Source organism: Syngnathus acus, chromosome 8 (assembly GCF_901709675.1).
Source record: "Syngnathus acus chromosome 8, fSynAcu1.2, whole genome shotgun sequence".
Taxonomy (NCBI): Eukaryota; Metazoa; Chordata; class Actinopteri; order Syngnathiformes; family Syngnathidae; genus Syngnathus; species Syngnathus acus.
This window is the reverse complement of record NC_051093.1, coordinates 8,432,825-8,448,508: the sequence shown is the minus strand read 5'-3', so window position 1 is coordinate 8,448,508 and position 15,684 is coordinate 8,432,825. Positions and strand designations below refer to the sequence as shown.

At 38.0% G+C, this 15,684-nt stretch overlaps 2 protein-coding genes across 7 annotated transcripts in view; both read left to right on the top strand.

Moving 5' to 3' along the window:
* sept12 (septin 12) overlaps window positions 1-10,793 on the top strand; it is a 28,288-nt gene extending 17,495 nt beyond the window's left edge. For 2 of the 4 annotated variants that reach the window (XM_037256309.1, XM_037256310.1), the window contains 9 exons: window positions 4,862-5,257; window positions 5,461-5,589; window positions 6,906-6,987; window positions 7,155-7,292; window positions 7,513-7,630; window positions 7,700-7,795; window positions 7,907-8,003; window positions 8,219-8,270; window positions 8,712-10,793. In XM_037256309.1, coding sequence (XP_037112204.1) covers window positions 4,862-5,257; window positions 5,461-5,589; window positions 6,906-6,987; window positions 7,155-7,292; window positions 7,513-7,630; window positions 7,700-7,795; window positions 7,907-8,003; window positions 8,219-8,270; window positions 8,712-8,877 — 1,274 coding nt within the window. In that variant the 3' untranslated portion in view covers window positions 8,878-10,793. Of the gene's footprint in view, window positions 1-1,386; window positions 1,591-4,063; window positions 4,095-4,861; window positions 5,258-5,460; window positions 5,590-6,905; window positions 6,988-7,154; window positions 7,293-7,512; window positions 7,631-7,699; window positions 7,796-7,906; window positions 8,004-8,218; window positions 8,271-8,711 lie in introns of those variants that run through there. The other 2 variants (XM_037256312.1, XM_037256311.1) reach the window with 2 other exon arrangements.
* Window positions 10,794-11,604: 811 nt separating this feature from the next.
* On the top strand, window positions 11,605-15,502 carry mettl22 (methyltransferase like 22). Of its 3 annotated transcripts, none has more exons than XM_037256368.1 (12): window positions 11,605-11,719; window positions 11,923-12,072; window positions 12,354-12,534; window positions 12,600-12,748; window positions 12,848-12,888; window positions 13,082-13,226; window positions 13,331-13,402; window positions 13,619-13,672; window positions 13,927-14,007; window positions 14,435-14,537; window positions 14,701-14,869; window positions 14,976-15,502. In XM_037256368.1, the coding sequence occupies exons 2-12, from the start codon at window positions 11,967-11,969 to the stop codon at window positions 15,033-15,035; spliced, it is 1,161 nt and encodes a 386-aa protein (XP_037112263.1). In that variant the 5' UTR covers window positions 11,605-11,719; window positions 11,923-11,966; the 3' UTR covers window positions 15,036-15,502. The 3 variants fall into 3 exon arrangements, with proteins under 3 accessions (XP_037112263.1, XP_037112264.1, XP_037112265.1); XM_037256369.1 differs by having other exon boundaries at window positions 11,627-11,719; window positions 11,920-12,072; XM_037256370.1 differs by lacking the exon at window positions 11,605-11,719 and having other exon boundaries at window positions 11,938-12,072; window positions 12,239-12,534.
* The last annotated feature ends 182 nt before the right edge of the window (window positions 15,503-15,684 follow it).

Genomic DNA, 15,684 nt, shown 5'->3' with positions numbered 1-15,684 from the left:
CATCTGGCTATATAATAAAATACATTTGAATAAAAAAAAAAATAGCTGCATGCTTCATAGATCAAATAAGCACAAAATAAAATAAAACATTAAGACATGTCCCATAAATTGAATGAGTTGATTATTTTGAAGATTACAAATAACTAAAAGTTCTTTACAATTCGAGTATACACATTTCCTTTCATCGTATGTTAAACTCATTGTAATCCAACCACATTTACCTTATGCTATTATGAAGCGCAGTATACAAACTTTCAAATATTGCATCCCCGTGATTTATGTTTGCGTTGTGGTGAGGACGACTTCCAGACATCAGCCCTCGCGTATGTCTCGAGCAAAGTTTACAATAGAATGTCATGGACCTGGAGCTTATACAGACACACCCATTACACAGCAGAGCCAGATAGGAACTGCTTGCTGACTTGGAGGGAAAGTGTGCACTGATTTTGACAGTTGCATTGATTTCTAGAAATCATCTCTTCACTGTACATTCCAAATCTGTTATTTAAATGCACACAATTAAATGTGATACCTCAATGGCTGGCCTGTACCAAAGAGTGACTGGACAAGTTGGAGTAGGAAAATGAGTGAAGAAGATGCAAGCCAGTAGATATTGATCTCCAATGACTTTGATGACTTGAAAATGACTTCTTTTTTTTTTCCCAGCTGGGATAGGCTCCGGCACGCCAGCTACTAACTACTTACTAATAGACGAGAGAATGCAATTTTTAGAGAAATTGTGTGTGAAGGCGGAGTAGTACTTGTGGTAGTTGTAGCATTAGTAGTACTTGTAGTAGTAGTCATTGTCGTGGTACTTGTGGTAGTTGTAGCAATAGTAGTATTGTGGTAGTAGTACTAGTAGCTGTTGTCCTCGTAGTACTAGTAGTAGTACTTGTAGTCGTGCTTGGAGTAGTACTTGTAGTAGTGCTTGTAGTAGTTGTTGTTGTAGTACTTGTAGTCGTACTTGTAGCGCTTGTACTATTAGTATTTGTAATACTTGGAATAGTACTTGTAGTAATACTTGCAGTACTTGTAGTTTTAGTACTTACAGTACAAGTACAAGTGCTACTTGTAGTATTTGAATTCCATTTAGCAAGCATGTCCAGGTCCAGTCAGGAAGTGAGGATGACAATAGTGAGTTTCTTTCAGGTACTACGTGTGGAATGGAGATGCAAGCCCGGCGGCAGTCTGGTGGCATTGGCAGACAGGTCAGCCACGACAGGCTAAATGATTCTGACGGAGAAGAGGGGGGAGGACAAGACAAAGGGGAGCCAGGCAGGCAGGCAGGCAGGCGTTCTTCTCCGCATGGGGATTAGTGGAAGCTCCTTGGCCAATTTACATGTGAATGGATCCCGGTGCTGCTTTTAGCCACCAAAACCCCCCTCTTCTTCTTCTTCTTCCCTCTCCTCGCACTTCTCCTCACATCGGGGAGAGCGAGCGTGAGGCAGTCAGAGAGGAAAACATACAAAGGCAGAGTGCAGGACATCAACCTTGTAGCAACCTTTCCAGAAAGGAGCGTTTCAAAACAACACAAGCAAAAAAAAAGACCGAAGCGGCTGCCAGACAAGTGGGAATTTGGAATAGTTGAAGGTAGGAATTTCTTTTTTGTTCTTTGCATCCCCCCATGGATATCAATGGGGTACGCTCAGTCTCTTGGGCGAACAATGAAGGCTGACAGAACTGGTCCACTTTGGCGGTCAGAATGTGGAAGGGGGGGAGGGGGGGGTGTTGAGCAGGCCTCTTTGAAACTCTTGAATCAAACAGCCCTGCAAATAACTTTATTGTGGCATGCAAGACTCGGAATCTACTTTAAATTGAACCTTCAGCCTTGCTTATTAATATCAAACAACCGGCATTGTAAAGTTCTGTGTCGAAATTGTGTATTAAAGTAACATTTTAAGGATGTAGATGTCTTTTTTTTGTTTGTTTTTACAATTTCAATGGATGGCATACTCTTTCAAAAAAATGTAAATACAATAAATAGGCAATTGCATTAGAATAAAGTTGCAAATAAAGGGAAACAATACATTGCTAGTATACCAAATGGATGGACGGACGCTACCTAAAAAAAAATGGTTTGTTTTTTTGAAAGGCTTGACCAATTCTGTCTGCTTTATTGAATCCATTGCATTGAACTCAGCTATCTCACACCATTGGTGACACAGTGACACACATCTTCCAAGCATCCTCACAATGTGTAGATCATACTGTGCACAGATTTAATTATCTTAACAGGATGATTTTAGTGTATATCTATTGACTTTTGAATATCTAGATGCGAGGCAAACTCCACGTCTTCAGGTATGTCGTGAATCATCTCATGACTCATGGCGCATCATAAATCCAGGTTGAGTGTCAAACGTCAGTGCCTTGGGGGGGGAATGCGTTGCATCAGTTGGGTTTGCAGACAGGATGTCTCAGCAGTGGGAATTTGTCAAATCATATTTTGGACCTCTTTCTGACTACAACCTCAAGCAATTATTCTCAAAGCACTTCGGAAGACGGATGAATGAATATTTGGATAAATCTGCATTCTTTCGGTCTCATTGTCTGTAGTAGGTCAGGTTAAGCTGCGCCCAAATGATTTTTCACAATCGTGCTTTCATTTTTTACATGCAATTGCATTTCAGAGTTTGTCAGGGACAAAATTCTTCAAGTTTTGAGAGAATAGTTTTGGTGTTTTTATTTCACTCACCATTTATGGAATCGTTCACAGTTCGCCCTTTAAAAATCGCATACCAGTTGTGTGAACGGTCTCACAAGAACACAAAATTGCTAACTGGAAAAGGTATTTATTTAAAAAAAATAATAAAATAACTTATCTTCATCAGTCCATGTTATGACAGATTGTCCATAGTTGGAGCAAATTGCTCCGCTCCCTCAGATCGCCTCAAGCCAAGGCAAGAACATTGCAGAACTAAAACAGTTTTCTGATCAGTCTGATCTTCAAGTACAAGAAATATTTGGTTAAGGTTATTGCCAAAAGATTCACATAGTTTTTCCACTGTGCGCTGTGATGTTTACATGCTGTGTTCAGTCAACATGTTTGTGCGCCATTACTTTCTTGCTGTCAATTTCTTTGAGGCTTTCTTCAGCTAATTCAAATCCGAATGGTTTGCAGAATCTCTTCACAGAGAATTTTTTTGCCAAGGTATTATGTAAGAAAATACACATACATGAAAAGTACTACATGTTTCAATTCTCTTGCTGTGCAAAATCAGTACTGAAAGAGGAAGAAGTCATATGTGTGTGTCTCTTTCCCACTCTTTGTTGTTTGTGTCCCTACAATGCGTGTTTGCCTTCCTTTTTTTGTGTGTTCTGAGGAAATGAGTTTGTGTCCGTTTCTCGGACACACTGTTTGCGTTTCACATACATTACTAGTCATTGCACACTTTGTCCGAGTGGCTTTGAGCGCACATACGTTGTTGACTTTGTCTTCAAAATATGTCTCCTCATTAATCTTACCCCTTGGAGTAAAAAAAAAACAAAACATTGCTTCATGTAACTAATACTGGAACATATATATATAATTAATTTATATATAGTCTATATATATATTTATATAACTTTTGTTACAATAATATGAAAGCTTACTTTAGTATTTAAAGGAAACCCAGACTTGTTTCACTCCTACTCTGTCACTACTCATCAGGATTAGCAGTGTTCCAATGGTTTTACAGTTGGATATTTTTAGCTGATTAAATGATGCAGCTTAACACTTCAGGGGGGGACTCAGTTTGTGTGTGAGGAGTGTGTGTGTGATAATAATAATTATCATTATTATCGTTGTTGTTGTTATTATTATTTTTGTTATTATTATTATTGAATTATAGAAATTACAGATGGAAACCAAATTGGCAATCAGTCTGGGATTTCAGAGCAGTTGAAAGATGACGCAAATTATTTCACAACTACTGACCATTTATTTAAAAGAATACCACCTATAACCGGCAAAAGTTAATCACACATGCCTATGTCATGCCTTTGGAGGCAGACACACATATGCACTCAAGTGTCAATCCTCTTACAGCACAGCACAGACCAGACTACAGACATAGACTGTACACAAACACTTGTGATGCTTCACTGCTCAGGTAAACCTGGACCTGCACCATATTTAGTTTCCCTGTCAGGGGAACAGCGGCATGCTCTTTCTCAAGTTTGCATTTACGTCTTAGTAATATTAATTCCTATTTTGTTGAATCTCATTCTAGCTCGCTATTTATGTTGAGGACTTTTTGTTTCTAGTTAAGAAATGTTTCAGGTGGTCAGTGACAGACCACTAACCTTTGTTTAAATTAGAATGAGAGAAGTTAGCTGTTGTGTCATGTGACTATGTCCATGTTAAAGCTACAGTATATCTAAAGGTCAATTTTTGTTATTTTTATTGAAATTTATCTTGCCGGGCCATGATCTTGGAATCACCCCTGATGTTGGGTGTTAAAGTAGGTGTTAATAACATTGACGTGTTAAATTGTTTGACAGTTGTTGAGAGAATCTAAAGTGAATCTAAGCAAAGGGTGTTACATTTTCTCCTTTCAAACTTTAGGTTGGAAGACGAGATGGTGTGAAGTTGATTACAGGCGTTGCTCCAGGATTTTTGGTTTCTCTCCCGGGGCAAAATGAGGGCGCTGAGAAAATAATACACAAAATATATGTATTTAAAAATATATATTATTTAAAATATATCTATTTCAAAAAAGATATTTAAGAATATGAACTAAAAAAAAAGCTTTATTGGTGGACTATAGTAGCTCTTAGCCAAGTCCCTAGTTAATTAGCATAGACCTCTAACTAATGAAATTATTTAAATCTCTTTTACAACTAACCTCCAATCTCCATCTGTGTCTTCATTCCACAGAAAGTGCTGGAGATCTGAAAGTAGCGGTATCTTGCCTGATGGAGGAGAGAGAGGAGAAGGAGAATGGCGACACGGGAGAAGAGCAAGTCACAGACGACAAGAGCGAAGCAATTCTAGCGAGTACCGTTTCCGAGAATTCCGTCCAAGAAACGAAAGAAAATGGAGTGGAGGTCCATGTGGAGGAGAAGGAAAAGGAGAAAGGAATGGAGGAAGGAGAGATGAAGAAAGAGGTGGAGTCAGAGGTGAAGGTGGAAGTTTGCCAATCTGTGCCAGACTTGCAGATGAGTTTCATCCATGGCAGTGACTTGTTTGGCTATGTGGGCATTGAGGCAGTGCTGGACCAGATGAGACACAAGACCATGAAAGCTGGCTTTGAGTTCAACATCATGGTGGTTGGTGAGCATTCAATTCTTCATTTATTACATGCAGAGGCAAAATTTGCCGGCCCACTATTCGGCAGCCATTTTGATATCCTGAATTTGTGATGTCGCTTAAATGCATGCAAACTTGATTTGAATATATTTCTGTTTGTTGAAAATACAGGCAAAAGTCTTAAAGTTATGGGGAAAAAAAAATAAACATCTGATTTGTTTCTTCAGGTCAGAGTGGTTTGGGGAAGTCCACCATGGTCAACACTCTCTTCAAATCCAAAGTCAGTAGGAAATCCTGCACACCAAATTATGAGGAGAAAATCTCCCAGACAGTCAAGCTGCAGTCAGTGAGCCACAGTGAGTTCACATATCCTGCATGACTGTTTTTATTTTTTTCACTCGAGCACAACTGTGGATTTGGAGTCTGTGCGACATCACTTGTAAACATTTTCTCCATCTCATGACTCTTCAAGCCATGTCACATCTGAAATATAGAGAACAGGGAAAGATTCAGCCGTGCAGAAATGTAACCATAACAGCAGGCTGCAGTAAAAAGCCTAGATATGGTCATGGAACTCAGGCGTGCAAGGATTCGTCACAAGACACCCTCATTTTAACCTAACAAAGTCCCCCACTTATTTTTATTTTTTTTGGTGACTGAAAATCCTCAAAGCAGAAGCAGAAGCAGCTTCCCTCCACATGACTGGACTCTAAAAATGAAAGCATCACATCCCTTCAATTTGTGGATGAGCCTATGTGTGGCTCACATGCCTGAGGTTCTGGTCTTTTAATCTCCACCTGTGTTATCAACGTGCTTACATGTGTTTTCTCCAAAAACACAGCTTTATTAATCATGTAGATCTCACATGCTTGTTATTGTCAAAAGTTAACATGCATCTGTTTTTATTGTTCCCCGCATTCCTGCTTTTAATGAGATTCTCGAGCGCTTCGGGGACAAAATGAAAAAATATTTGCACTCATCACCAGCAGCTAGCTAAATCTTGATGGTGGAACCTTCCTTCATATCTAGAATTACATATCAACAGGTACAGAATATAACCATTCCCAAATGTCAGTGCAGGTTTTGGCCAGCTCCAGAAGATTTTTCGGAAGTGAAACAGCAGTTGTGCAATGGTGTCCCTCCGGCGACTGTAAAGTCCATTAAAAAACGAGTTTACCTAGGAGTGTGTAGAGATGGATGGGAAATGACAAATCATTAGATCACACCACGCCTATTCCGTCAATCTGTTTATGTCATTTGCGCCTGCTTGGTGACAGTCAATCTCAGGCAAACACGGCGAGTCGTCGTTGTTATTGGAGGTGTTTCGACACTTTCTGTACTGTACTTTTGATTTGCAGACCGGTCTAGACAGTGCATGTGGTGCTTTATTGTAGGTTTGTGAAAATGGTAATGATTCAGGTAGCAGATGTTTGCTCCCTTGCTTCCGTTGAAAGGAGATTCTTCAGTGCTTACTCAACATTGCCAATGGACTTAAATGATAGCCTTTGCTCTTTAACTCAATATCAACATGATTGTGTGACCAAGACACTCAGAAAAGATTTTTTTTTCTGACCAGTTGGATAATTATCACTATCATTTCATTTAGAACAAATCATAAATACTCTATGTTTATATATTCATGCATCGTACTGTATTATGCATTCCTGTCTAGTGATTGAAGAGAAGGGGGTGAAGATGAAACTGACAGTGATTGACACCCCAGGATTTGGAGACCAGATCAATAATGAGAACTGGTAGGTGGCACATAAAGCCCGAGGCCATGAAGACACACACACATAATATCCATCCACATTTAAATCATTAATATCGTATTGTTAATTCATATTGGATTGTAGGCTTTTGTAAAAAAAAAATAAAAATCTGTCGCTCATTTATGTTGCCTACTTTGTCTTTATTGAAGTTGGGAGCCTATCGTCATGTACATCAACGAGCAGTATGAAAAATATCTACGAGAAGAGCTGCATGTCAACCGTAAGAGGAGAATACCTGACACGAGAGTCCACTGCTGCATCTACTTCCTGGCTGCAACAGGACACAGGTAAAAAAAAAGATTTCCACTCAACACAATCAATGCAAACCAAACGTTTTTTTGTACATTGTGATGAAACATAGCCACAGATTTCGAGAAATGTTGACTACTATATTTCATTTGACTACGTCCTTTAAGATGCTACAATTTGCTTGTATACAATTTTGTTCTGTTGTGCGTGAGTTGTTAAAAAAAATAAAAATACATACTGATCAAAATGTGTGTCCAGGTTACGTCCCATCGATGTGGAGTTCATGAAGAGGTTGGGAAAGATCGTAAGCATCGTGCCTGTCATTGCTAAAGCTGACACACTTACCATTGAGGAACGACAAGAGTTCAAGGAGAGGGTAAGGACATGTCGTAGTTTGTATTCCATTCTCAACTTGACCTGTGTTTTACCTTTGAATCGCTAACAGATAAGGCAAGACTTGGCAGGCAACGGGATTCGTGTTTATCCCCAGAAAGAATACGATGAGGATCCAGAGGAACGCTTCCTCAATGACAGGATCAGGGTAGGAACATAGTTCATCCTTTAGAAACAAGAGAGGAGGAAATCTGAAGTGCATTCTTTGGACAGTGCCAAGGGCTTCATTGTCATTGTAGATGTGCTTTTATGTAAGCAGGAAAGTATTCCCTTTGCCGTGGTGGGAACTGACAAGGAGCATCAGGTGAATGGAAATAAGGTGCTGGGCCGTAAAACCAAGTGGGGAATTATTGAAGGTGAGGAGTGGAAAAAAAATGTAGCAGAATATTATTTCTGACACTGGTTGACAAAGAAATGATTTAGATTTTGAAATTAATTTTAAATGACGGAAAATGATAATGTCACATTTTCGGACACCTAAATGTCAATTTTCATAATACATCCCTGTTGAGATATTACAATCTTGTTCGTTTTTAAACAAATGAGCTTATTTGTGTCCCTCTTGTTACAGTCGAAAACGTGGCACACTGTGAGTTTGCCAATCTGCGAGATCTCCTCATCAGGTGAGCTTTTCTTCTTTCGTATTAATATCGTGTTTTTTTAAAATTAAATTTAAATGTGTTTCCGGCAGTTATTTTATACGATTTTAGAAAACTCATCCCAGATGCCTCTTTTCTGGCCTTGGGACCGGCAATTGAAATAGATTCTCTGGTGACCTCTAGTGGCTGCTTTAGAAAGCTTTGACAAAAATACTCAATGTGCATATACCTTTGTTGCTTGTTTCAAAAGCTACTGAATGTTTTTACGCTCACTTGTGAGTGTCAGAGTCTTAATTAACAAGTTCCAATTGAGCTGTGGTGTTAAGGACTAAAGTGCAATCAGGGATTATCACTTACATAACAACTTGTCTCTTCTCTATTTAACTACAATGTAAGGGAGCTAATCTGCTTGCAACATACACCTTTGATTACATTTGATTTTTGATTTTTGCTCTGCTTTTAAAGGTCTCACCTGCAGGACCTGAAAGATGTGACACACAACATCCACTATGAAACATACCGCGTGCGACGGCTTAACGAGAGCAACATGAATTTCATTGAACAAGGACTTTCTACTTGGCCGCTGGAAAATGGAACTGGTGACAAATGTGAATCAGACAGCCACCTCTGATGCCTTCGTCAGCCTCAAGCTCCTGGAACGATGCTAACCATCTACTCAAAACGAGAGAGCATTTTTACCACATGAAGCGAGTTGGGAGAAATGTCAGATTTGGTTGTTGTTGCAGATTACAGAGATTGTTTGATGAATGATTTTTATGGGAGACTAAAAATACAAATATTTTTGAATGTAACATAATTTGTATTTTCTGGTATTATGGTTGCATATACAGGCATAACCAAGGCAGTCCGTTTCAAGAGTGACACAAAGATAATATGCATCTAATTTTCTGTTATATTCAGGATTAAGGTCATAAGTCATATTTGTTTTGACATCCCAGGCCTTAAATGCAGCAAATTAACTGCACCCAGGGTTGAAATACAGCACTGCTGAAATATATACAGTTGTTGTGTAGGTAGGAAGCAAGGCAAGTTTTGACCTTAACTAATTCTTTACAGGGCAGGGTACATTGTGTCTTTGAAAAAGATCAATGCATGAATTTAGATGATTCTAATGACTATTTTGTCCAATTTACAAATAAACATAGTTTATATAGTATCCAGTAGTTAGCTTCTTACGGCATCAGGTCGAAGTGGAAACTAAAAAGAATTACGACTATAACTTGTGTTAAACTACTCCATCCATTTTCTGAACCGCTTTTTTTCACGAGGGTCGAGGGCAATTTTATTCGCAAGATAAAAAATGACTTTGTCACAAGCCTTTAACTTTGAATTTTGGGGCAATGTATGGAGTAAGTATAGATTTTTGTGTTTTATGGGTTGCCAAAATCATTGCCTTTCCTCGTATGCGGTCAGATAGCTAATCTGAAGCCATTCTGAGCAGCACAGCAAGTTACAGTGTGTCATCATCTGTAGTGATGACGCTAATTGTCTTACAATTAGTCTTGCCGTGACCCTTATGACCCATTCACAATTATTTCACCTGGTATTAGCTGGGTGCACTTCTTCATACTGTTGCTGTCTGATCACAAGTGAGCGACATGTTTGTCTTACGTGAAATTTATTTTGAAATACACTATGATAGCTGTATCCGTGTGATCATTTGTCAGAAACACACCCAGACCTGTTTAATTTATTTTTCTTTGACTGAACTACAAACTGCATATCTGTCATAGCAGTTGTGTTTATTTTTACTTGGTATTATTTCTGATCCAAGAAAAATCTACTTTTAATTGTCTGGTGAATATTGGAGCTGTTTGACATGATGATAGACATTTTTGCAAAATATCAGGTAGGTACACGTGTGCCTTAATATTCCCATCTGTTAAAAAAAAGCAGTTTAGCTTCATCAATACAAGTTCCAAAGAAAAAACAGAATTCTGAAGTTCACTCCAGCATATTGAAGGCTTTTAATTGGATGGATAATTGGCTGTACATGTATGTATTTGTGTGTTATGGTTGTTCTTCTACAAATGAAAACAACTAAAATGGAATTATAAACAAAATTATTTTTAGATAAAGTATAAAAACCAGAGTACATGAAGATCAAGGCTTTGTAGCGCAATTCCATCAAGTTCAGTTATTTCTAGTATATCACTTTGTAACCTGCACTTCCAAGATTTCAAAATATTCCCGTACTAAAGGAATATTAACTGTATTTAGATTACTCTTGTAGAATGTTGAGCATGATTGTTAATGTCAAGATGGTGATTCTTGCTTTGCTGGCTTTTCAAGCATAAATGAAGAATTAAAACATATTCTTAGAAACGATTATTTTGAGTAGGCTTATTTTCATAATCACACGTTTTTATGAAATGAGACTTGATGCAAATAGTGATTGGGTTGTGGAAAAAGTGTGTTGGTTGAACCATGAACTCTTTTTTTGTTGCTTTGTTGTCACTCCAACCCTCCCAATTGAGTTTTCTGCTTTGTCCTGTATTTTGAACCTCTGTACCAAACTCCTTGAATCTCTACTCAGCATTTACACATTTTGCATATGATTGTTTATGTATTTACAAGTATAGTTATGATATACATGTTAACACTGTTGATTTATTATTAAATCTTTGTCACTTTCCAAAGCATAGTGTAAAATCTTGTAAACAAAAAAAGACCTACTATATTTTCTTTGTACGAATAACAAAAAAATCTTCTTTGCAACAGAGTTTCTAGCCAATGTTCAGTTGGGGGAATGTTGACATCACAGCCATATATTCTGTACTTCTAATAATAATAAATTTACTGCATTTGGGATTATTGTATATCAGCAATCAAACAATAATGCAATACAGTTCAACAAACTGTTGAAGAGTAAGAATGCCCTTTTGATTGACGCTGCAGTTACTTTGACCAATCTTTATTACTGTAATTAATGAACTGCAGAACTATGTAGGTCATTTACTTTCAAGTATTGTATAAATAAGATCATTTATATGACCTGTGGTGTAATGCATTAAATTACAAATACAATAATTAACATATACAATTACAAACTTTGTAGTACCTCTTATATTGTCAACCACACTGACCAATACTGTATTTGTAGAGGCTTTTTCCTCCCATACACAATTTTATTTGCATATGCAAATGCATATGCTCCTGCAACAGTACATGAAATAAAACGTAAAGTCACCAAATGTTTCGACAATCAAGCATTTAAGTCTAATTTTGATTAATGACAGATTTAAGTATGTTTATTTTATTTCATGGTTTTAAGGTTGTTGATATGGCTCTCTGTGTAAACGGAACACTGCTTTGTTTACTCCGGACGAGTTATGACCGTACACCATATCGCGACAAAACGGAACCTTGCTTTGTTTACTCCGGATGAGTTAACGGTACACCATACAAAGCTGCTGGAAGGAGGTGTGTCGTCCGCCTAGCTCACAGCCGAGGTCAGTTTTAAATCATATTTTGCATATTTGTAGTTTGGTAAAACACATTTGAGACAACTTGGTTGACCGTACGTTTAATGACACCATCTATTTTCATTGATGTTCTCGCTTCTACGGACATTTAGGCACGCCATTTTTAAAGGAGCTTAGTTTCTGTATTGAAATCCTGCACGCTCACAATCTCCTCATATATTTCCAAGCAGATGACTCCGAGGTTCTACTGTCCTAAGATTATGATTAAAAAGCCATGAACCAGATCATCTTTCAACATGATAGTGTGCTGTCAGATGTTCACATGTTCCTGCCAAAGGCTCGCCAACGAATGACACGCCTTAACAATGTTGGACAGCCTGGTATGTATAAGGGCAAAAGTATATTTATTTTCTGAATGCTATGCACTGGAATTACAGGTAGACAAATTTCATATTCAACAGTTCATCTTGTTTTTTTGTGTTCCTTATGTAAGCACATGCCCGAAATTTGACCCTGTGACATGTTGGTTGACTGTTTTATTTATAGCTCCAACAACTGGAGATCGGACACAAAGTTGATATGCTGACTTATTCTGGATGAATGGCAACAGGTGTACACACTACAGTTTTTAGGAATATATTTTTTCCATGTGTTCATCCAGTTTTCATCTCCAAATTCAAGTTTTTGTCCAATGCTGAAAAGCAGGAGAGGAATGATGAGGGCACAAGAGAAAACAGTGATACTGAAACACATTCTGCACAAGGAGAAGATGAAGAAGAGGATAGTGAAGGAAATGTAGAACCGGCCTTGGATGAGGATGGAGATCTTGATGTCACACATAGGTAGGGAAGTGCTCTAGATCAGTTCCTGTAGCAGTTCTCATTACAAATGTTTTGCATTTCTCCAGACCTAGGAATGATTCTACAGAGGATAGCAGCAGGAGCAGAGAAGTGGTCTGCCCTGTTATTCTCAAGCAATCCCATAACTCTGCTCTGCAAAACGAAGAAAACCAAGACGATGAGGCAGATGAGTGCTTTGACGACATTATACGGCTCGGTAAGGATCAAACTATTATGGTCTTGAAATAGCTGTTTTTGTTATTTGGTCAAACTGTAGGACACATTTGAAATTTTGTTTGTTTTATGTACATTGCAGAGCATACTATGGCAACACCCTTGGAGGATGTTGGCAAACAGGTTAGTAAAGTTGCCGTGACCTCTCAGGTTCATAGATTTGTGGTATTTTAAAAATCGCTGTATTTTTTTCAGGAAGCATGTGAAGTGGTTTTGAAGGCAAAAACAGACAAAGAAGCAGTTGCCAGTTAAAAATAACTAAGGTGAACATTTGCATCTTCGTTGGTTGCTTCAACAAGCGATTGTGTTCCACCAGGTCTGGAGAGGAGCGTTACTTTTGGCCGACTTCATCCTCTCGAAGCCACTCCTGTTCAAAGGGTCAACAGTTGTGGAGTTAGGCGCCGGTGCCGGTTTAACTAGCGTCATCATGGCCACTTTAGCCAAACGAGTGTACTGCACAGGTATGGCTTTAGGAAGTTCACTTATTGTGAACTGCTTTATTTTGATGTTCAAAATGTTTTTTTAATGTGTGGTATTTTTATAAAGATGAAATGTTGTGTTTCAGATGTCGGAGAGGACCTTTTAAGCATGTGTCGAAGAAACATATCTTTGAATGAACACATGATTGATCGTGCAGGTGAGTCATTTGCAAAAAGAACTCATTACAATTTCAACGCAACTCATAACATCCAGACATTTTCTATTGTGTTTGTCCTCATTAGTGTCTCAAGTGAGCTGTAGTCTATGCCAGCTTCCATTTTAAATTTCAATAACAGGATTTCTGTAAATGTCTTTAAGATTTTATTTGAAAAAAATACAATAAAATGGATACACTGTTATATTTATCCACCAGGTGGTGAAGTGAGAGTGAGACAGTTGGATTGGCTCCAGTCTGACCTTTGTACAGGTAATAAAGACAATTGTATGTATGAAAAGTACTTGTGGTCTTGGTATTAGTGGCATTAGTTCACTTTTTTACTTTTAAAATGTGTTGTTCTGTGATACTTGTTTCAGAATTTTCAGATTTCCGAAAGTGGGGTGTTCTTTGAATGACATCCTCATTCTTAACCTCATGCTGATCCTTACCAGTAATTAACAGTAGCAAAAAGTAAAATATGGCTCTTCTTTAATTATTTGTTTGTCCATGTGCTTCACCTATAGATCCTGATGTGGACCTTAGCTGGACAGAGGAGGAAGTAGCTGATATACATGACAATACCAGCTTCATTATTGCTGCTGATGGTAGGTAAAGTTGGTTCATTTTTAATTTGACTAACTCTGTTGAAACTGTAGTACTTGCTTTGTTTTCATGTTAAAACATTAAACCCAGCCTCCACACTATATCTTCAAAACTGCTTAATGTGTGACAGAGTTTCAAATCATAATTTGTTTTTGGGGGGGGTGCGTTTGCATAATTCCTAGGGCCGATAGCGATTAATGTTGGTGAAGAAGTTACCTATTACATGTTCAAGCTGTCACAGCTAGTTACTGTTATGCTGTTGGCTTTGTGAAGTGTACCGTATATAATGTCCCCATGTAAGGCAGATTCTTCTGCTCTAATACTGCACTGCACAAAATTCCACATTTCACTTTGGTCTGTTTTACTTTTACTCACCAGTGCTGATGAAAAAGCAGAATACTTCTTTTGTGTATGTTTTTGTGTCACCAGTTTGCTATGACGATGACCTGACAGACGGCCTCTTCCGAACACTGTACCGACTATGCAATAACTTTGCTCACGCCTGCACCGTCTTTATATCCATTGAAAAAAGGTAAACACAGACACCAAGCAGTCTTCCCTTTTAAATCACTCAGCATTATATCATTTGCACTTCCCCATCAATGTTAATTTAACATGGGTTGTTATTTTATAAAAATAGGTATGTCCATAAAACCACCACAGTAATTATGAAGTTGTACTCTGGTGTTGTCAAGGTTCAACTTCACGCTACGAAATATGGACGTATCCTGCGACGCCTACAACCACTTCAGACATTGCCTTTTACAGCTCGAGGACCTGGTGGATGGACAATGTAGCTACACAGTGGAACAGATCCCTTCTACCTTCCCACAGTTTCTTCAGTATGAACGCATTGATCAACTGGTAAAAAAAAAAAAAAAAAAACAACCACACACCTGTCTTTGACTCCCTTTTGCTTTTACTTACAGTTTCAAGTTTGTTGAATGGATTCCCCTTGTTGCAATTTCAGGAGCTATGGAAGGTGACTGCCAAGAGAGTACCATTTGACGGGGCCCCAGTCCAATTCTGAGCAGTGTACATCATGACCTGCACATTCCCTGCCAAGAAGCTCTTAAATCAAAGTTTCAGGTTCCTCTTGGGTATGTGTTCCTGGGAAGCAATTATAATAATGATAACGAGGGGTAAGTCGGGTGTTCCTGGTAAGAAATTAAAATAATGATAACAGTTCCAAACCCATTTTCTCAAATGCAGGTCAATCACAGGAGTAAAGGAAAGGAATTGTTCTCCTTTTTTTGCAGTTTTTTTTATGTGATCATTTTATTTTTATGGTTTGGAAGTGTTTTTTTTTTTTTTTTTGCTAACAATTACTGTAACTGATATTATGACTTCACTACTGAGTTTGCATAAGCTACTGAGAGAATATATATATGTTCCTAATTGAAGTAAAAAATGGTGTTGTTGGAACAGAACTCTACCATAATTCAACGCTCCAGTGTAAATTGAAGTAATAATAATAAAAAATGGATAGAAACCTTTTCCACCTTTGTTTGTTTTTCTCACCTGTCATTTTATTATTGGACTGTGCAGGTGTACCGAATCCAGAGTCTGGTAGGTTTTCAGTGATGTAAAAAAATTTTTTTTCAACGTTTTTCTGTTAAAAATTGGTGGGTCAAATATTTGCTTTGTCAGAAAAACAACACACCTTACGTAATTCTTGG